This window comes from Brachycentrus maculatus, unplaced genomic scaffold (genome assembly GCF_059751285.1).
Source record: "Brachycentrus maculatus isolate JH-2025_06_01 unplaced genomic scaffold, ASM5975128v1 h1tg000240l, whole genome shotgun sequence".
Taxonomy (NCBI): domain Eukaryota; kingdom Metazoa; phylum Arthropoda; class Insecta; order Trichoptera; family Brachycentridae; genus Brachycentrus; species Brachycentrus maculatus.
Window position 1 is genome coordinate 1,818,489 of NW_028280991.1, and position 23,671 is coordinate 1,842,159.

General features: G+C 31.5%; 1 protein-coding gene across 2 annotated transcripts in view; it reads right to left on the reverse strand.

The window, feature by feature from the left end:
* Window positions 1-3,196: 3,196 nt before the first annotated feature.
* Window positions 3,197-23,671, reverse strand: part of LOC148306505 (uncharacterized) — a 72,459-nt gene continuing 51,984 nt past the window's right edge. Inside the window, exon 5 of one of the 2 annotated variants that reach the window (XM_088264960.1) lies at window positions 3,197-5,819. In XM_088264960.1, the coding sequence (XP_088121086.1) occupies window positions 5,370-5,819 (450 nt within the window). In that variant the 3' untranslated portion in view covers window positions 3,197-5,369. Of the gene's footprint in view, window positions 5,838-23,671 lie in introns of both variants that reach the window. The other variant, XM_088264959.1, reaches the window with a different exon arrangement.

Sequence of the window (23,671 nt, forward strand, 5' to 3'; positions counted from 1 at the left end):
AATGTAAGAAAATGAAACTCATAATTTTTCTACAACATTTTGAGTGTGTCCAAATACTTGTTCACAAAATCTGGATTATCTCCAATTACAGGAGTTATTTTCATATTATTTTTTGACATCTCATCAAAGATGAAGAAGAATATGGAAGTCTGGGCATTTACGGGGCTGACGACCGTCTGGTTTAAGTGATCACTTTACACACGTGTAACATTCACCAATTCTACCCATTATTGACAATTACAATACTCAAATTCTTGGAAGTTCTATATATATGAACCAATTTAGAAACTTTGTTCTTGAATCACTAGAACTTCACTAGAGACATCTATTGGTGAGATGAGACCCCGTAAATGCCCAGACTTCCATATTCTTCTTCATCTTTGATGAGATGTCAAAACATAATTTTTCTGATGTTTGTTTTTATTTTTTATTTTTAACAACAGCTTAACCATTTATAACAATAAATAATAATAAATTTGGATAATTTGTATAGCGCCATTTTCGTAAAATACTACTTCAAGGACGCTTCTCTGTGAATGAATTGGGGAAAATATTATGGTGGAAATGATTTACCAAACAAATCATTAAGTTTCATGATATATTAATTTTAAAATGACTTTGAGTAGAATGGTGAATGTAACACAGTGTATAAATAAATCATCATTCAAACCAGCCAAATATCGGTCGTGCACCCTGTTAATACTCACAGTTCCATATTCTCAAATTAATGCATATATTTTCATTTGCACAGATATCAATTAAATTTAGATATTTTGAGTGTGTTATTTAACTGTATTCTTCAACGTCTTGTTTGTAGTGGTCAGCGCGTTTGGCTAACATGCTGGAGGTTCCGGGTTAGAATCCTATGGGGTCAAAATAAATAAAGTGTTTTATTACTCTATAGGTAATTAAACATTACCCTGGACTGTTACCAGAATGTAGAACTTCATATAATTAACGATAAGATTTAATATTTCATCAATTCGATGTAATGCCCTATGCACCGAGTGCGCACTAATGCAAGAAGAAGAATAATATACCAATAACAGTGAATAACAGATTTAAAAAAGATGGGTTTTTAGTTTGAATTGAAATTCGGTGGGTTTTTCGATAGTTCTAAGATTTGGGGGTGAGTTTTAGACTTCATTTGTCAATCGATTTCTTGACTATCGTATACATCCTGTTATGATATTAAACTCCATTAAATATTTATTGTTGTGTTATATTGATGCATGTATGTGTGTTGTTGTTCTGTGTTAAAAATCGTACTAGACACAGAAAAATAAATATAAAAGAATAAATCGTAATAATTATATTTTTCGTCGGTTTCTCTGAAAAATAACATAAGTTACTATTTTCGATTTTATTGAATAATGGTTGAAAATCTAACCTCATGGTACTTTTATTTTTTATGGGCTATTGGGTTTATAACTTCAAAATATGTAAACACTTAGCATCGTACCAATTCACTGCAGGGATAGGCAGAGTTCTATTTGCCACGCTAAATCAATTTATTTAAGCAGGATTACAAAAAATCTCATTCGTTTTGATAAAGGCAATATCAAAATAAATATAAAAAATCAGTTAGCATATTATCGCAAAAAGTAAACATTCAAATCAATGCACAATTTTTAATGTATTATTTCGTGAAATAATAATAAACACTACTGAAATGAAATTGGCACCCTATTTAATGCAATATGAACAGTGCAATTCTGAATCAAAGCGCTTTATTATTGTAAGGTTTTTTTTATTTAAAGGGTGTGAAGAGAAGGGATCGCTTTCAAGTACATATACTCAATAAGATTTTTTATCTGTGTTGATTTAAAAAATCAACTGAAAAGTAGGTGTTATTTTTGTCGTTTCATTTTCAAAGCGATGACAGGCGTTTTATTATTTTTTATTAGACCAAATTTCAGCTCGTGGGATTGTGAAACCATTTTTCAAATCAAAATCAATATATTTCATGTATAATTATAATCTCGATGTTATACGAGATATAATAACGAGATTTTTTGTGCTAATGTATGAAAAATAATTGTGAATCTCATTCGAAATATCGTATGGTAGGCAGAGAGAATAGAACGTAAACCAATCTGTCGTTGAAAAATAATCTTCGCCGCTTCTACATTCATGTAGACCTACCTATTATTCTGACTCCTGACCACATTATCACTTTCAAGTATTTAAAATACTTGATCATGCCAAATTTTCTTCGGTCTTCTTCAGCTTAAATTACCAACCACATTCGCCCCAAATTTTTTTTTTGGTATTCTTTATACACTCATTCGATTCACATCCCTTAAACCATTCCAACGCACCTTTCTTCATTTAATTGTTTATTATTGAAGAAAAAATCAAATTATCTTTCAAGAACTCAAACTTACCTTGATTTATCAGGTACTTATATAAAGTAATCGTGTGAATAAAGAAAAAATAAAAGTAGGCGTTTGACATTTTGTAAAATAACATTTATTTGATTTAAGATAACGCTACAAATAAAAACAATTTCACATTCTACTTACTTAAAGATGAAAGCTGATCATTTGCATATAAGTATGTTACAATATTGAAAATAAATCAAGAAACATTTTTTGTAACAAAAGATAGTGTGAAGTCAAATAATTCTGGAGAAAATATCACATGAAGTGGTCTATAGACAGTACCAGAGAATGCGTGGTTCAAACTGATAATCGCTCATTCTTGGCGACCTTTTTTGCATATTACTGGAACACCACTTTTAGTATATCATCATTCAATAAGTTGGTAGATTGACAAAAATTCCTCAAAATAATTTAAACCGACCGTAACATGAGCTAGCGTAAGATAGCTGATACCTTTAAGATATCAGAAGGCAGTGTATTCACCATTTTACATCAATATTTGTCCACGAGAAAGCTTTGTTAGAAATTCTCATTGTCGATAAAAACAGCAATAATGAAATTCTGAGCTCTGTTTAGAGCTGTTTTAACGCAATAAAAAGGATTTTTAAACCAATATGAGATATTTAATAAAAATAGATCACTACTCTCTAAAATCAAATTAGTAGTCCATTGGACAGTAAGCAGAGAAAGGCACCCAAAGCAACCAAAAACGCAAATATCAGCTGGTAAGGTGTTGACCACCGTATTTTGGAATTTCACGACATTTCATTCATCGGTTACATTGAAAAAGGAATAATAATTAACAAAATATATAATACGGTATCATTGGTTTATTTAAAGAAAAACATTGTGAAAAAATATCCCCAAATGAAAAACTTTATCAGTCTTCCAACGAAATGAGTGATGTGTTCAGCGATATGTTTCCTAGAAATGTTACGACCGTTGTTTTTGTTCATAATATATGAATTATGAAGTACATATGTTCAATGTCAAATCAAAATACGTACATAACATTTTATGGTACACCATAGTAAACAAATTACATTGTTATAAATATAGTTATGAAAAAAATCAATAACCATTTGGGTAGTGTAAGGTTTGTCCCTCATTCTTAGCCTTAAATTGAAATATTTCAATATATTATAACACAAACAAAGAAGTTATTAACGGTGATCTTTTAGAAGTAATTGAACATTTCAAATTAGTTTTTATATGAGTATGTCCTAGTTAAACATATTTACAGATAATAATATATATTAAACATAGTTTAGTAGATGTAACAGTTTATAACTACAGAATCTTAAATATAATAGATCTTCGATAGATATCGGGCACCCAATTATTTCATCTAGTGGGTAATATAGCCATAATATTAATTTTTTAAGTACTTAAATAGATTTCTAAATATTTACAGGAACCTCGACAGTGATTCTCTACCAACGACAGTGATAATTTGAACTATTACAAGATAAATTAATAAATCTCACTGATGAACCTTAATACTAGTATTGGCAAAATTGATATAATATGCCTTGGAATACTTTTATAGTTACTAACAAGTAGATACAAACCTATGTACATTTTTACATCACAGACATATTCAAATAACGTCGAGAATCTAATGAATACTTAAATTGTTTAGAAACAATAAATCCGAGAACAAAATATAAGCGCCTTGTACCGGTATATAGTAGATTTGTTTTTAAATGGTTTCGATATCATAGATGGGGATTTTGATTTTAATGACTTAAATATTCAAAGCTAATGATATGACTAAAGACTTAAGTCATGATTTTAGTAAATTTTTTTGTTTTGAAAATAAGAAAATACGGATTATCGTCGGAAAATTTAAAAAACAACGACACAATCGGTGACATTCATCTGTCGTGAGTTCCACGCTTCACCCAATCACCATGCGTTGAGACTACCAACTGAAAGACAACTAGATATTGTCACAAAAGCGGGTGCGTATTGCACATGTACAATTGAATAGATTATTGTGAATAAAACGCAACGACTGCTACGTTACTGATTTTGTACCACAAAATTTTATTTTGTAGGTTATTTTCAAATATTAATGTTTTAGATGCGTTTAGAAAATTCATTTGAATCGTAAAAAATACCATGATCAACACAATTTTTTTATTTATTATTTTTATAAGAAAAATGCGTAAAAACATCATACTGCAATCAGAACTAATATAATTAGGTTTGGTATAAATATTCGTTGTATCAAATCACAAGTAACACCATTTTTATCGTCAAAGTACGGATATTTATGGTTGTTTAGTTTTGCAGAAGATATAAACAAAACAAAAAGGCATTTCTAATCACACAGTTATGAAGCTCATGTCGTATACAAAAATAACACATAGTCTAAGATAACTCAACAATAAAAAAGTGGTATTTTTCATAGAAATTTCATATTAAACAATTCAATAATATTTTTATCATATAAAATTACCGCGGACGTATTTTTCAGTAACTGTATGAAAAGATGAATGAGGAGTGAGGATTGGTATTCGCGAATCTAATTAAAAGTCTAAAACACAGTTTATTTAGGAAGGTATGATAAAAACTCCTGTTATAGATGCCGTATTTTCTGAAAACAATCTTAGTGTACATGAAACGATCGAATCGGTAATTACAATATTTAATAAAGTCTCAAAAAAGCGAGATAAACGTCGTGTGATAATTTTAAATACAGCTAAATTACAAGATTTGATTACTGTACAAATCTGTTGCGTCTCATGGATGTTTTTTTTTTTAAATATACAAGCAAATTGTAGTGTCAGTAATAAAAAATATTTTGCTTATAAGATTATCGCTAACGACTTCGATAAACAGAACGTAGCTAATATCATTACTCTAATTCGCTAAATACTTGTTTCAAATGGCTGGATACTTCAGACCTTTAGTCATCGAGTCCCAAAAGCTCGGCGAAACGGCGTTCGCCTTCTCGGCGTTGTGCTATAGGGAATCCGGTCAGAAGATGACCGTGAGCGGCCTCCTGAACTCGCCCGAGGCCTGCGCCGCGGTCGGGTAGTGCTGGCCGTACTGCGGGACCGGCAGCAGCCCGGCTCCCGAGGAGTAGTAGGCCGGCAGCGCGCCCGGGGAGGCCGTGGAGGCGGAGGAGGCCGAGCTGCCGCCGTCCGCAGCGCCGGGCCCCCGGGGCGCGAGCTCGGGGGAGTCGGCCGCGGAGCGCGGGGAGTTGGACGGCGCGGCGCCGGCCGCCGCCGCCGCCGACGCCTCGGAGTACATCTTGCTGATGTCCATGGGATACGCGCGCGGGCTCTGCTGCTCCATGTACATGTACGCCTTGGACAGGGTGGAGTCCAGGTAGCCCCTGGACGGCTCGGGGTACATGCCGTACGCGCCTCGGTACTTCTCCGCCTCCAGAGAATACTTGGACATCGCGTCCATCGTTGACACCACCTGTGGATAATAGGAAAACTAAGATTAATTAGCGCAGTTTATTTTTGGCTTCATATTATTTTTTGACATCTCATCAAAGATGAAGAAGAATATGGAAGTCTGGGAATTTACGGGGCTGACGACCGTCATAGGCTGGTTTAAGTGATCAGTTTACATACGTGTAACATTCGCCAATTCTTCCCATTATCGACAACCACACTACTCAAATTCTTGGAAGTTCTATATAATAATATTAATAATAATATCTATTTATTCCAGCTTGACTAAGTGGTGGGTGCAATACTTAGTCAGCCATATATGTTTTACAACATTTTTTTGTACAATGAAATTAAAAATAATAAACAAATAAGAATAAAAAGAATGAAAAGAAACGGTGAAATTATGAAAAAAATTATGAACCAATTTAGAAACCTTGTTCTTGAATCACTAGAACTTCACTAGAGACATCTATCTATTGGTGAGATGTAAAGCTTTTCATTAAGCAGAAACTATTTTATAAGTAACACAAAAAACTCAAAAAACAAAAAATAACACAAAAAATAATTTTAAAAAATAATATGAAAATAACTCCTGAAATTGGAGATAATCCAGATTTTGTGAACAAGTATTTGGACACACTCAAAATGTTGTAAATTAATTTTGGTTTGACTATTCGAAGTTATTACCTCTTTAGAAATAAAATTACATACAGAATATGATATAAATTAGACAAAACGCGTTTTAAGTGATCGTACACAAAATGAACGATACACGGAAAGTGTTATATGTATTACCCTTGTTATAAAAAAAAACACTAGCGGGCTATGCAATATCTCTCAACCAACCAAAAGTTGATTTGTAAGGTTTGTTTAATTTGTAAGATTTACAGCTTGTATCACCATTTGAAATTAGAAGGAGTGCTTGTACGTGTATATATTATATAAGTGATAAATAAAGAAGAATAAAAAAATATTTTAAGAAGTTGCAGTAAAATAATTACAGTAATGTATATTTATGATACTGTTAGACTGAAAGCGCATTTCGCTCACTCCTTTCAAGAACGTCATAAATCAAAAAACTTGATTTGTCAGAAGAACGTTTTTAAAGTTTAAAAATATAATACAATGTATTCAAAATAAATATCAAGCCACTTCTTGAACTTTTAACTGTGCAACAGATCTTTTTAGGTAAAACCTAAAGGTTTTTACTCCATTTGAAAAATATTTAGTATATTTAAAAAAATAATTAAACAATACCTTTTCTTCAAAATGCAAAACCAACATTTTCTTTCTTGTAGCGGGTAAATATTACGCTAAAAATATGCTTATTCTACTGAGATATAGTTTATTTTCTGGGCATTCCAAAAACATGCACAGCTGAAAATTTTTAATTTTTGATTTATGACGTTCTTGAAAGGAGTAAGCGATTTGTTTACCAAATTACCAAATATCAATTATTTTCCTCATAACTTGAGGTATATTTTTTTACAAAAATAGGTAGCACTATAAAATTCATAAAATTATTTTTCGCTTTCACGCTGTTATAAATATTGAAATCAACGGTTAAATTAATGTTTAAATCGGTATTACAGTTGGCAAGTCAACTAAATTGAAATATAATAGTGAAAGGGAGTTATCTTGGACGTCTCAACCAAAAGTTAAATATTCTTTTCCTGATAAGCAAAAAAAAATTAAGCGAGTGAATGTAATCTGATTTCATTGTCCCCAATAGGTTGACAGGCATTGTCATCCGAACGAAATTCCCAATAACGTCCATAATATATTGTATACAGGTCGAAGTAATCTCAGCTTTCTACTAGTACAGGGTCATTACAAAAAATAAACGATATTCATATTTTCTAATTTTCTTTTATGATAAAAATGATGATGAAACCCTTTTACGTACCCCAATGGTGCATGAGGCACTGTGTCACATAAACGCAGTGTTATCTTGATTGTTTACACATGAAGGAAAGGTGATCAGCCCTCCGCTTCAGGTACCAGTCCATGTTAATATTGAATAAATATTACAGTGAAAAAATCACTTATGTTTATTTTACCCCCCTTGGGAATCGAACCCGGGACCTCCAGAACGGTAGCCGAGCGTGCTGACCATTACACTATGGAGGCGGATGAAAAATATGGATGATATAATACGGATGATAAAAATAGGGCGATATAAATGCAATTTTTTTCAGTAGTTTTAAGACCTCATTGCAATTCATACATCAAATAACAAATCATTAAAACAAGGCAAACGACTGGTTTTTAACAATAAAAATCTCACGAACGTATCCACATTCTGTAATTATTGATAATCACATGATAACACGTGTTTTCTTCATTTTTCATGTCTATTTTCCTGATGGCTATTAATGTTTGATGTATGAAGAGAGTAAAAAAATATTTTTTATCGAATATTGGCCAGGAATCGAAAAATCTATCCCGATTGAGAACAATAATAAAATATATTTTATTTCAAGTTGAGAGACCTATAATATTGATACTTCATCCGTAGGTTACGTACCTACTATTGTAGTAATTGTTTTAATACATCTAATGTTTCATAATCCATTTCCATATTAACAAAATTGTCGTTTTATAACGTGGTAATATTTTCCTTTTGAAAATTAAGTGTAAATAATATGTAAAGTGGGTGTATAATAATAAAATAAACAATGTGTTGCTTTGTAATTAAAGAAACGACAATAAAAGTTTATTCTTAATTAATCTTTATAATAATTTTTATATCTATCTATCTATCTATCTATATATCTGATTCTGACAGTTAATAATATTATCGGAAGTCTTTTGTTTAATTCTGAGCGACGCATGCGACATATCCAGTGTCTGATTGAATAAATAATTATAAATTTTAGTATTTTTTTATAGCTGATCGAGTTTGAATAATGAAAATCATTAAATTGGGATATATAATAAATTAAAAAGGAAAATAAATATATTTTGTATATTAAAATCATTGCTAACTTTATGGCATGGTAATATAACAAATTATTTACAGTAATAAAGCCTTTGATTGAACTGCAGTCCGGAAAGCGGTCAAAAATATCAAAGGTTTTCAAAATAATTAAAAACAAAGTAAGATAATTAACGAAATTGATATAATTGAATTAAAGTTTCTAAATATTATTACTAAGTAATGATTATATTATTGCATCATAATGTTTAATTTAAAGGGATGACATAATTATTTTACCTGAGATACCTAATAAATATTACTCTGCGTGATCTACATCTGTCGCTCCCTAGTAAATTCATTATAACACGGTAGCAACCCTGTTCCTTCCCCCATCGTCGTCCATGAATCATAATGTTATTTATGTAATCTGAAAATAGGCACAAGAGAGGAAAAAAGCCAATATCGTGACGGCTTTTTGCGCGCTTTGAAAATATCAACCTTGGACGGATGTGTTTTGTACTTTTACGTTAGGATACAAAAAGAAAAACTCGAAAAGCTCCACTCCCCAAATGATGTCAGTAATGAAATCATTTTGGATTTGAATCCTTGCATATCGGTTGATCGCTAGAATTCGCAAGGATCTGGCAAATCATTAAAAGAAATAAAAGTAACCTTTTGCCTTCCTTATTATCATCAATTTGTTTATATTATTTTAATATTCAAGTTCTATCTACCCTCTGATTGAAAACAATTTCATAAGGTATCAAATTTTTTGACCAATGTCACTTGTCTGTTTTTAGTTACTTGGAAGATATTGCTTTTTAGAAATAAGCCCGCCAATTTACTTATTTATTTTCTGTACATGAAGTTTAAATAAATAAATACAAGTTGTAACACGACGGTAGGTAAAAACATTAAATACTACAAATATTTACAACATTTTAAGTGTGTCCAAATACATGTTCACAAATCTGGAAGTTAAGGCATATACAGGGCTTACTACTGTCATAGAGACTCTTTCCATCTGTATGTGAGTTGTAATTTGTATGTACCTACTCTTTCCATTTGTAAATGGAAAGAGTCTCTGCTTATTAAAAGCTTTCCTGATTCCAACATAGATGCCTATTACGAACTCGCACATACTGTGTTAGGAGTTTGATCAATATATCAAGAAGTTTCAAAAAATTCAGTAGTGTGGTTGTCAATCATGGGTAGAATTGGTGATGTTACACCTATGACGGTAGTTTAAAGCCCTGTAAATGCCCTGACTTCTATATTCTTCTTCATTTATGTTGAGATGTCCAAAAAAAACTAAAAATATATTAAAATATCATCATATTATTTGAACACGTAATTTTGATTATTTTGAGAGACTTTTCCCTTAAATTCTTATAATAGAACATACGTATTTAATATATACATACGTAAATATGTTCTGAATAAACATGTTTTGTTTTTCACGTGTCACATATTCATTTCAAACGAAATACACGAATATCATTATTGAAATAATTACTTATAATTTCTGTATTCCAAGAATCGTTAATTCCAAATAATAATTCCTCAAATTTATTTCATTCATTTACGCGTTTTTAAAATAACATATTAATTCGAATATTTTATCAAATCATGAATATTTATTTAACATAACATTTAAAATATCTTCTTCTACCTTCTTCAAACCCTCATTCGCACCCGATTGTAGTGAAAAAAATCACTTAAATATATTTAAGCCCGCCTCCTGGGAATCGAACCCGATACTTCCAGTACGGCAGAATAGCGTGCTGACTATTTCACTACGGAGGCGGACATTATTAAATATGTTTATTATTTTTATGATTTAATTTACACTTATTTTCCTTGTGTACTCGTATAATAAACTTATATAATATGTCTTTTTACATGATTAGTTTGAACAAATGTTTTTATTATTATTAAAAACAAAATGATTTGCATTTAATAATAAAAATTGATGTATTTATTATTATATTTTAAATACCTAGTGAAAATAAAGATATAATTCTGAGTAGACCAATAAATGCTCGCATAAAAATGTCATATCTGCACAGTTGTGAGTTTGTTAATAGGTCATTTTGTAGATTTCCGGATGTCCTCGATTATGGCGCGATTTATGGTGAAATGTTTCACATTATTACAAAATAATACATTAGTGTTTTCATACTATTTGTGAGAAAAGAGAAGAGAAGCAAAAGTGCTATGGAAGTTTACGATTATTGACCAGGTATTATAAATCAAAACCAAGGGGACAATGGAACTTTAACGGTACCTATCTGAGATGACATATTGGTCTTGGACAGTGGCGGATTCAAATAAGCAGGATGTATTTTATTGGAATTTATGACTTTAAAGAAAATATCGTGCGCGTACTATGGAAATTGATAAAATATCAACAACAACAAAAATCGAATGAGTTGATATCACAAAATGATTGATTAATTATGTTAAAATACTTATTAATAACAGCGTAACAGGTTATCAAAAGTTTTTAGAGATTATATTCAATATATCAGAAAACCTTGTAATATTAGTCCCCTTAATTTTCATGTGTGTTTTACATTATAAGCGAGTTAAATAATAATTCTTTAAATAAAATTAGTAGGTAATTGAAAAAAAAACACGATCCAGACGAAATATCGATTGTTTTTTTAGTTAAAAAATACAAACATATTTTCGCTTAAATAAAACATATAAATAAACTGACATTTTTTGAGCGAACTTAAGCAAAGAAAAATGTAAAAACTATGGAGTTATACCATATATTCTCTTATTTTTGATACTGGGCAGCTTTTGATATTTTTGATGTATTGATGTTAACCACATGAAAAATAGAATATCGATTATTTACTTGGTCAATTAATTAAATTTGATTGAGTGAATGTGATATATGGATTTTAATAACAAGGATATACTAATATTAACGGGATTTGTAACACCGATATGAATGTTAATATAATACTTAGCAATCATGTATTGATAAATATCAAAGATTTTAAATAGTTTTCATCAACGCACTAACAATAGTTTTTCTTCTTTTCGTGATTGACTTTTAACATACTTAAATTTTACCATTTTTTAAAATAAAATACGTATTTGTGAATAGAAGAAATCAAGTTGGGATGGAATATGATTTAAAAAATAACAAAAAACAACAACCTATGGTAATGAAAAATCGGATCTGTAAAAATGGAACATTACAGTTGCACAGGCGATTGCAGCTTATTTTATGCATGTTTTCAAGCACATAAATAAAATACATGTAGGTACATAAATAGCAAGGATGTAAAATCATGAATACTGCTTTTTGGTTCGATAAAAAAATAGAAAATAATGTTTTTTTTTAGTGCAAATACTGTAAAATTTGAGAATACCTTTTTATTTATTATTTTACAGTTATTCATAGTATGAAATAATGCTTAATCATGTAATATCAATAACTCTTTCAGCTTTTCTGCAGTTTCGGCTTTGTTGCTGTGTGATATAAAGAAACAGTCACATGAATCGAAATTCACCCTCCGTATAAGTATGTACACATATTGTGCAATTTGTACCGGTTGGCATCTTGATTCGACACACGGCAGTGACAACAATAAAAAAATATCATTTTCATAGTCGAGAACATCTTTTCGCGTACACGGTGAACCAAGTCCATTCAGCCGTGAATGCGACTTCGGATCTTATTGTCACTTGCAATTAAGTTTATTATAACGTGGGACAACGAGACAATGTTTGCGTTTTCGGTTCCGTAACTCTAATTTTGCACGGTAACATCAGAGACAGAAAAGGACTTATGTTTATACGGTCATGGAACAGGTATTTTGTATTCTCAAAGTTTTGTGCCTTTAAAATATTGTATTCGTGTTTTTTAAATGCCTTTGTGGTCAAAAATATTTTGTTTACATCAATTGGCTTTTCAAACTAAAAGGGACGGGTATGTAAATTTACATTAAATTTATTTATACAACGATATATTCATAAAAAAATATAAACCATTCCCTTCCTCAAAATATTAACTACCTGATAGCAAATGGCAAAGATAGTCATAAATAAATAGTCATAAATGGCAAAGAAAAAAAATACAAATAAATAAACGATCTTTGTGAAAGAAAATATTAAGTATTGCGCATCATCTGTTTTACTATATTTTTATTATTTCTCCCTAAACTGTACACACCTTATTGTACATAGCTGAACTGTACAAATCAGATCTCTATAATTGTTTTTGTTTTATTTTTAATATAACGTTCAGTTAATTATTACAAAACGAAAGTTTATATATATGTATATATATATATATATATATATATATATATATATATATATATATATATATATATATATATATATATATATACATAAATATATATATTTATATATATATATATACATATATACATATATAAAATATATATTTACATGGAAAAAATATGATTATCATGGTCAATATGAATTGTGAATATTTTATTAATTAATTCGGCAGTCAATTGGTGCTTATATCTATCAATTTAAATTTCACGTGTTAAATATTAATTTTAAAAACGGTGGTTAAAAAGAATGCTCCGAAATAATAGATTTTAAGAACGAGTGGTATTTACCAAGTAAAATAATTATACCACCAAAGTTAATGTAATATTTAGTTAAATGTAACGCCCTCACATTGATTATATAGCTATAAAATATATTACTAAAATATCACATTACTAAAACGTGGCAACCCTGATCCGCAAAATCAGGCAAAATATTTATATAACCTTGTGACTGTGAAGTAGCCAAGTCAGCCTATTCTCCATACAGCCGTATCGTCCTCGGAATCAGACGCTAGCGGGCGTTATTACGAGTAAATCAGGATTAGCTGACCCTCCCATAATGGAAGGACATTCTGAACTCTAGAGGACATTTATTATAGCAGAAGACTTAACTTATAGGACTTCACTTGACCGACTTCCATTCTTTGGCTCCAAAAGGGAAAAAGTGAACAAAAATATTAAAGGCTAATATGACCGGATAACACCATTCAATGATAATAAGATGCCAGAAATTGAATATTTAATTTGATTTGAAATATGCCTTTATTATTATTTAGAGAATACACACGCTGGAATTATTATATTTACAATTAAATTATTATATATTTTTTAAAGAGATATATTTGTGTTTTAATTATTTACAAAAATACTTCAATTTCTTGCTATTTCTGTGATTCTACGCGGCTCATTATTAAAAATAGGTATCAAATTGTGGTACAGTGGGTTTGAACTCAGAAAATGTGACTTAAGAGTCCGAGGTACTAACCACGGGACCACAACTCGAGACCCAATATACGATTTATCGCACTATTCCACGATAATTCAAAAACATAAGAAAAATTCAATAACATTAAACGTAATTGATTTTTTGCTTAAAATATAGTTTTTGTTAAAATAAGTTTCCTTCGAAATAAGTACATGGTTTCGGAATGGAAAGAGTTATTGAAAGATTGTTGAAGAGTTAAAAATAGATATATTTAAAAAAAAAAAAAATTCCAATATACATTTTTTATTTGCGCTCGGAAGCACGACTAATAAAAAGCACATGCTAATAAAAACATTAAAAAGAATATATAAAATCCGTTACATAATTAATTTAAACTAGGTACTCTTCTTCTTCAATCCCTCTATTTCAAACACGATTTAGAAAATTAGCCCATAATTTATGAGGCGTGTAAATAATAAAAAAATAACCAAAGTAATTTGCAGTTTTTTATTTAATTTAAAAAAGTGGCCGAAAAGTCTCGAATCAGTTTATGTTTGAATTCCTCTTATAGGGTTAAAATAAATAACGAAATGTTAGTTACTTTTTATACGTGTGATAAACACGTTCACTAATGAACTTTATTGAACATTATTGATAAGAATCAACATGCTTTATCATTATATTATGTATGCCGTGCATTAATGACACTCGGAGCCGTCACTCAGCATGTCACAAATAATAAGTTGGTAATGAGCGAAGGTGGACCTCATACATCTAGATAGTAGAGATTGCCTCGCGATAAGTACCATTTAAACGTGGCAATTCACCGCCAACCAGTTTCAGAAGCCAAAGTTTAGTTTCTTTTGAACACAATAATGACGGAGAATTGTAAAATAATTGGCAGTCAATAACGTTATCTGTTTATGTACATACATGAACCAATATTGTATTTTTTATACAGCATTAAAATATCGGTGAACGTATTGATTTTCTACTCGCGTTACTTGTAAGAATTGTACACAAATAATCTTATTAAATATCAGCACATTAAAAAACGCATTTAAACGGAAATTTTAATTACTAAAAAATCTATTTTAAATGTGGATATATATGCTGATATTACACGGTGGATAAAGTGATCAGATAACCCAGGCGTTACATACATAAATATCCAAATATATTATTATTATGATTTTTAAAAATTATTATCATGATGTCGCGAATAAAATAAGAAATGTCCTCTAAATGCTTCTTCAGCTTGTTGAGATAACAAAAAAATCTAATAGCAACCCTTTGCGCGAGTAGATCTAGAATTTTTATACAAATGATAGAATATTCTTAAAACATTGAAAGCTTTATTGTTTTTATTTTCGATGAAGTACAAAATTGGATTAATATAGGCAGCAGTAATAATGTTGATAAACAGTGAACCCTTATTAGAGACCAGTTCCAAAAAAAACGCATACCGTTTTGAAATAATTAAGGTTGAATTCGTAATTATAATCATAATACAAATGAATAATGTCTATCGAAATAGGAACGAATTCATTCCTTGTCACAATGGACCGAAAGTGTTGTGACATCCATACTAATGAAGCACTATTGATTGAAGTCGGAAGAAAGTAATATGCAAAAACCGAACATCGTCATACAGAAGTAAGTAGATTGAAGATGCCCAAACATGACTCCTAAAAGAATAAACGTGTTTCGTTTACAAAGTAAGCACCGGACGGTTTTAAAAAAAAACTGTTTAATAATATTGAACACATGGAAAAACGTTTCGTTCAAATCACGGCCGAGTGTTGCGTTAAATTTAATTATCCTCGTGGTGCAAAATTACATTTCCGACAAAAGACAGCCCAAATTACTTTATAACCTCCGACAGTATCGGTTTCACGCAAAACGCCATTCAATATCGACGTAACAAAATTAATAAGACGTTTTGTGGCGCATCCACTTCTTCAGAAGGCGTTTTGTCTTCATTGAAATCTTAACAATTCAATTCTTGATTAAATTTTAATTACATTTTCGGCCCCACAAAAAGGTATTGTACGGGTGAAAAGTGCACGATCACGCTCTGTGATAACGCTGTATCGGGCGGCTCCCTGTAGCTGCCGGTCTGTTTAGGAAATATCCAGAATGCAACCAATTAATATCATTGTTAGCGGAGCGGACGATGATTTCGATATTAAATGATTCGTCAAGCCGCCCCGTACATTCCAGGGGCTTTAACTAATTAGCAGATGTTTGGGGTAGTTTGGTAAAAAGGCGTCACGTTCAGCAACATCATGTTATCCTGGTAGCGGGCTAGGATAATGGTTGGAGATAAAAAAAGAAAGTGATGACATATTAATTCTGGTCCTTTGCTGGGGCTACCCATCAACTAACTTGTTTTTGTTACCGTTGAAGTTTATAACTATTGGCGCATGGTAATTTTTTATTATTATTTGGTCTTAATGAAATAAATAAAACAAAAACAGTAACAATAGTGGTATTTTCTTAAAATATCAAAATTTTAAATGTTGTGGTCAAATATTTATACAAAGTGTTATTTTTGTTCGTAAATAACCTTTCACAGAGAGCATTTCTACACAGTATTTTTCAATCAAGCTTTATGGTGGGGACTGACCGGAGTCATTGCGTCGTAACGTAACAAGTTACGATGCGAGCGTTCAGTTCAGAGCGTTCGATGCGAGTCAGTACAGCGAGCCGAGCTCGTTCCGAGTACTCCATCCGATGTTCGGATGCTCGCCGCAAATGTTACGTTACGACGAAATGCTGAAGTCAGTCCCCACCTTTAGATGAAATTCTTGGAACTTTAAACGTAAAGGGTAAAAACATTTATGAATAAGCTTTTAAACTAATAAAGTTAAAACTAAAGTATGGGACATGATAAGCTGTAGCTGTAATTCAAAGTAACATGGATGTTAGGTAATTTTTAAAAAAATATTTAGTTAAATAATTTCGTACATAATAATATAACGAAAAGGTTATAAAATATGTCAAAAAGTATCAGCAAAAAAAATTAATAACACGATATATAATATATCGGTAGAACTTCAATAACTTTAATATCAGCATTGAAAGCACATGAGATTCCATAACAAAACAACATTTTTTTCCAAATTTTCTATTCATCTCACAAGATAGCGTACAAGGGTTAAAATATAAATATTAATAATTGATGGTTATAAGAAGAAGAACATTAAAATCTTTTACATTCAGATTTCCCTTAAAGATAACATTACTTTAATTAACAACCAAATCAATTTTCCGTATAGTCTTCAGTTTGATTAAATACCATTGGTTAAAAAGCGAAACTTGACACCACCCACTATAGTTTCCTCCCACTGTCTTCAACGAACAGGTCACTGACCTCTTTTAACACCCTTAGTGAATGTCAGTTTACGGTCTGACTAATAACGCATGCGACGAATATTTTATTTAGGTGTAAATGTGTACTATGTGTTGTTTCCATACTGGTGTAGTGATTGTCATAACAAGGAGACGAATACGCCTGAAACTCTTAGAAAAAAATCTAGGTGATTGCTTACATTCCAAAAATTTATCACCATATAACATTTCGAATTTTTAACATGAAATATCTACTTTTTTTGGCCAAATTACTAGTAATCATTTTAATTTCAAAACAACTGGTATAACAATTGATAAACTTTAAATGTTTGGAAACTAAATACTTCAATAACCTTCCTACAGATATAAAAAAATTGATGATATTAATTCGCTAAAAAAAGAATTATATACATGTTAATCGAAAAAAAATAAAAAATGTGGTTGTTAATAATGGGTAGAATTGGTGAATGTTACACGTGTGTAAAGTGATCACTTAAACCAGCCTATGACGGTCGTAAGCCCCGTAAATGCCCAGACTTCCATATTCTTCTTCATCTTTGATGAGATGTCAAAAAATAATATGAAAATAACTCCTGTAATTGGAGATAATCCAGATTTTGTGAACAAGTATTTGGACACACTCAAAATGTTGTAAATAAATTATCTGGTCAAATTATAAGCTTAATAATAAAAATGAAAATGGTATTTTCTGGCGTTTCTCATGTGTGATTATAATCCAGGATTCGGATCTCACATACTAATATAAGAGTTTCTGCTTAATAAAAAAGCTTCTTTACATCTCACCAATAGATGTCTCTAGTGAAGTTCTAGTGATTCAAGAACAAAGTTTCTAAATTGGTTCATATATATAGAACTTCCAAGAATTTGAGTAGTGTGGTTGTTAATAATGGGTAGAATTGGTGAATGTTACACGTGTGTAAAGTGATCCTTAAACCAGCCTATGACGGTCGTAAGCCCCGTAAATGCCCAGACTTCCATATTCTTCTTCATCTTTGATGAGATGTCAAAAAATAATATAAAAATAAAAAAAAATAATAAAAATTATACTAAAATAAATGATGTCACCCACAAACATAAACAATAAATAATAAGTCCCTCTCCAAGCACAAGAGCTTAGTCACTTTATTGGAGAGAAAAAAAGCGTTATTTATTTTAAGACTGTAAAGATGAAATGTCTAGAAAATGAATTGAATTATAAAAAACTCTTATAACTGTATTAAAAAAAAACATAAGTTGATAATTACATATTTGACCATGTAAAAAATAAAAACTCCAACTTGATAGGCGTTGAAAACACGTGTTCGTTAAATCAATTTCCAAAAGACGATCATCATGTCATCCCCATTGTGTTATAACGTATAAAAAATCGCTTTAATCACAGCGATTTTCAGGGCCCATCAATTATAGGGGCTGGCCGGGGATAAGGAAGCTGCATGAGTAATGGTAACAGGCGGAGATAACTGCTGGATGTGAGATGAATTCTAAAGATTTAAACTGAAAATTACGTAGTTTAACAACCCTCCATAATGCAATTTAGTCGAAGGAGACGTTGAGTGGCCTGGAATGGGGGAACTGGGGTGAAGTGGACCGCGAGAGAGTTCTGCGATGGCATTCATTGCAGAATCTTTGATGGCAACTTGATTTTTAATATACATACATTTTTTAGAAATATTAAAAAAATTAGCATACACAGTTTTTTAAACAATTATATTAACATAAATATTAATGTTTAATTTTTTTTTCATATAAAATTTTCTGTCAGATTAAAAAGATTTACATTATGGCATCAAATACATGTACACAATACTAACACTAAAAAAGAATATGTGTTTTCGTTCATATATATTTGTCTTCTATTTCTTACCCTCATCCGCATCTAATGGTGCTTAGGGCAGCACATCAAACTGATGCAATGATAAGTTGATCGTCAATTGCATGAAGACAAGGTGATTAGTCTTACACTTCAGGTACCCGGTTGAATAGTTAGTAAGTAAGTTATGATAATAATTATAACTAAAAATATATTTTTTTTAAAACTTCATTAAATAAAACTACTTGGTTTTTAACCATTTTTTGTTGGTAATTTTCTCCAACCGGTTTCGACAAGAACGCAATCATCATCAGGGTTAAACAAGTACATGTTTGTAAAATGTGCCAAAAAGTATCTGCGAAAAATATTCAAGTAAAAATAATATACCTAATTATTATATGTTAACTTTGAAAATCATATTCTTGAAAGTTTTATTTTAATATTTAAGAATTGATAAATCAAATTGTTGTTGTAGCGCATTGATCCTCCCTTATTTGAAATGCAAGCTTGCCCCGTGTAACTCTGTCCTGCGCATCATCAGCCCCTGGGAGTTACCCTGAGTCATGATTATCTTTACCCTAACTTACCGTGACAATCGGGTGTGTTCACGGTGTCCGCCTAAAGGAAATACGGGCTAAATTGCATTAAATACATCATCGATAAAAAAGTATGTTTATCGATAGTATTTATGAATATGGTACGTCAATATCAAAATAATTAAAGAAGGGGAAACTTAGTACAATTTCAAAGATATCACTATCGTTATTCATCAACACTGTTTAATACATTTTTATTTTCTCACTTTTCTGAGTTTTCTGAGAGAAATCAAATTTTAACCGAGTGATTGCCGGTTTGATGTTGTTTGTATAAAGTTTTCGTAATAAGGTCAAATTTTAAACCCAATTTTGAATACGCGCATTAAGTGCAACAATGGCGTAATAATGCTTTACGAAATAATACAGGAGATGCCATTCAGACGTTATAGCAACAGAAATGGCGCCATTTTACTCAATTCTACAATGACACTCGCGCCATCTTGCAGCATTTCACCACAAAATCAATTCTGTCCATGTTTCTCCCGATATTTTCAATTTCAATTTCTTCAAATTTAATTATTTGTAATGTATATATGTACATTACAAACAAAATATTTAAAGCGTATACATTAAAAAAAAGCAAAAAGACTCTTCTTAAAGATGTAGAAGAATCCCGCTTCGGAAAACTCCTTCACCCACATGGAACAGATCAATATCCAATGTGGTATTGTTCAACATAGCGGTACCTCTTCCAACAGGCATAACCATCGGCAGGTTGGTCTGTATATAGAAATGTGAACCAATCTATGCCGGCGCTGTCCAGTTAACGGGAATATACAGACCAATGCTCCGGATAATTTCAGGATTATCGACCATAAATAGTCTTTCCGCACATTTTGATATATTTAACTTGTTTAATAAAAAAAATCATTACGTCATTGTTGCACCATATGAGCGATATAGCCATCAATGAGCGATGTAGCTGCAACATCAGTAGGCATAGTAATAGAGCAGCTATAACGAAATATTAAAAAAATATTTATTTATTTTTATTTCATCATACAAAAATTGCAAATTACAATAATGTGCCCTCACTGAGTTTTCCCGTGCCGAGGACACATGTTACAATATTTATTTTTAAAATTATACGAAAGAAAATGTTTTATGCAATAAAATCAAATACGACATGCTCAACATGATGCGATTTATTTCATATCTACCCACTTCCATTATCCATTTATGAAAAGCTCTCATATTTTTAGTCTATATTTTTAATGACTTTATTAATAATGTAAGCAGGTTATATAACTTCGTTGCATTATATTCTGTCGTTTTGACTAAAAGAGGTAAGTGTTAGGGTTGGAGTCCGAAAATCTAGATTGAGACTAAGAAAAACTCATCCTTAAAATTCAAAAAGGAAATGTGTTTATTTAGTAAAGACATTTCAAATCCGCCTAAAAACTGCCTTTTCAAATATATTCATAAAAAACTTGAATATAACTGCCAATAAATATAACAAACTTTTCAGGATTTTTTAAAACATTCAGAATATTATCAGTGGTTCTTTGGTGGACACCAAGTTTTATTATTCACTGACCAAAATGCCTGCCCCCTTTATGTAAATTATCGACCTGAAAAGAATTAACCAAAATGAATCGCGTTAAATCCATATGGTTTGGGTCTTCCATTCTTCCTCGAATGTAAGTTAGACCGCGAATATGGTCAGGGAGTGGTGTATGTTCTTGTGAATAGGAATAGTGGGGAGATCCGGAAGCAATGGGTAGTTGGATAGCCTTTCGCTTTATGCAGATGGGAGGAGATTAATGGCCACTGTCACTAGAACCGGCCCTTACACGCTTGCAAGGGTCAGATTGGTTTTCTAAAAATATGTTTTTATTTTATTTTGAATTTTGCATCTGTTAAAGCTATATTGCTTTATAAGTATATGTATATTATAGGTGTCCCAATTCTGACAAAGCATTTATTGTTTTTTTTTAATTAAAGGAAGGAAGGTTTAAGCATTCCAGAAATTACGACCTGGCATTTGGCTGGCTCAAATGATCACTTTGTGCACTAGTAGATCGTCGATATTGCATCAATTTTGAAAGTAGTATATTAGCATTGTTGTAGGATTCCTTTCGCACGGTAGTTGGAATTTCGAAAAATGTTGAATTTTGACAGATGGTGCTCCGATCAGTTTAGATTTTTCTAATTAGACATAAATGAAATTCATTCCAAATTAATTCACATGTATTTTCTCGAAGAAGCATAATGATTTAAAAGACTTGGTTGATTTTGTTCAATTGTATATTGGATTTTTCATTCTAATGATACATAATTTTTTTTTATATAAAAGGTGTCTCAACTGAGAGGAGCTTCTACTATTTTTATACGAAGAAAGATAGAGATTCGAGCTTTCCAGAGCTTACGACTTGGTGTTTGGCTTTATTATACACAATACTCGTATAAACGACCAAAGTTTAAGAACCAGAAATAAATCAGTTATGCTCATAATTCCTAAATTGATTTAGTGGAAAAATAAAGTAAAGAATAAAAAAAAACAGTCATAGAAAACGGAAGTTTCCACCTCTACGTCACAGCACTATAATAGATAAACGAAGATCATTATATGGTATCTTAAATACGATTCATTGGAAAACAAAGCAGGTTGAATACTACGCTGATTGAGAAGTAAACCTGCATGTTTGAAATGGCTGCTGAGAAATGATGTATCAGATCACCCCTGAATTGAATTCAATCGCACACAAAGCCGGCAACGTAACAGATAAGAGAGAGTACCGAGATTTTGAGAGGCCTTCCTTCAATTCACGGACAAAAAAATCATAGCGCTGATCATGAGAGGTAGCCATTCAATTTCCAAACATACACAAATGAATTGATAAGGTTGATTAATAAAAGTCCGACCCAGTCGTCCGCTGTCCGTCCGGCTGAAGTGTACAGATAGCCGGAGCGTGACTAGGCGATTCGCGGGCAGAATGGCTGCGTACCTTTACCTTTCAGTACCGGGGCTGTCTATTGTGCATTCACACATCCACACACCATTAGTTGAACATTGTTGGCAGCGCTTTTTCAACACCTTACTATTTCTCACACTTCGTTAGTTACAGCAAACATTAAAATAGAAAATTTAATAAATGAGGGCGGGGTGAGTGCGGAACAGAAGGCTCGGCCCGTTAGAAACGTGAAAATATCATGCGCTAGACATGGGTGATCGAATATAGAAACTTCTTCTTCTTTATCTTTCTTTAGCTTCACAGACACACACACACAAACACACACACCCTCTCTTCTCTTTTCTCTCTTAATATACAACAAAGTATTTATAACATTTATGTGGAATTCTTAAATTGGCTTTTATATATACAATAATATATATACTTTTATATATTTTTTTCAAATGTATAAGCTGTATAATTCCTAAATGAATCCTGGGGATCTGTCTGTTCCTCCTGGGATATTGTCTGCCAGCTATCTCTCAGCCTTTTTGGGAGTGTGCCTGGGAATCTACGTCCTTCGGGGTTTCCTTGAAGGGCGATAAGTGGTACGTAAGTCTGTCTTCTGATATTCTGTTTACACGCTTATTCCAATATCATCTTGTTTGTCGTCCCCACCTCACAATATCTTCAAGATATTTCACCTGCTCCGGATACCATTGTTTATTACGCAGATTCACACCGTGTTTCCGGTTATAGATCGAAGAGTTCTCACCTCAGATGTTCTAAGTCAAGATTTTGTTCTATGTAGAAGTATCTGCCCTCGCGTAGATTCCAAAAGCGGTTATTGGTCGAACATATATTTTACTAGCAAACTTTCAAGATGTACTATTGTTACGTTCAACAGATGGCTCTGCCATTGCTGTTCATTTTTTTTCTTCACAAAAGCATCTCTTTACCTGTCACAGATGTAACATTATGACAAAGTTTTAAAGCAATCGGTGATTGCCTTTAGGTGATTTAAGATTT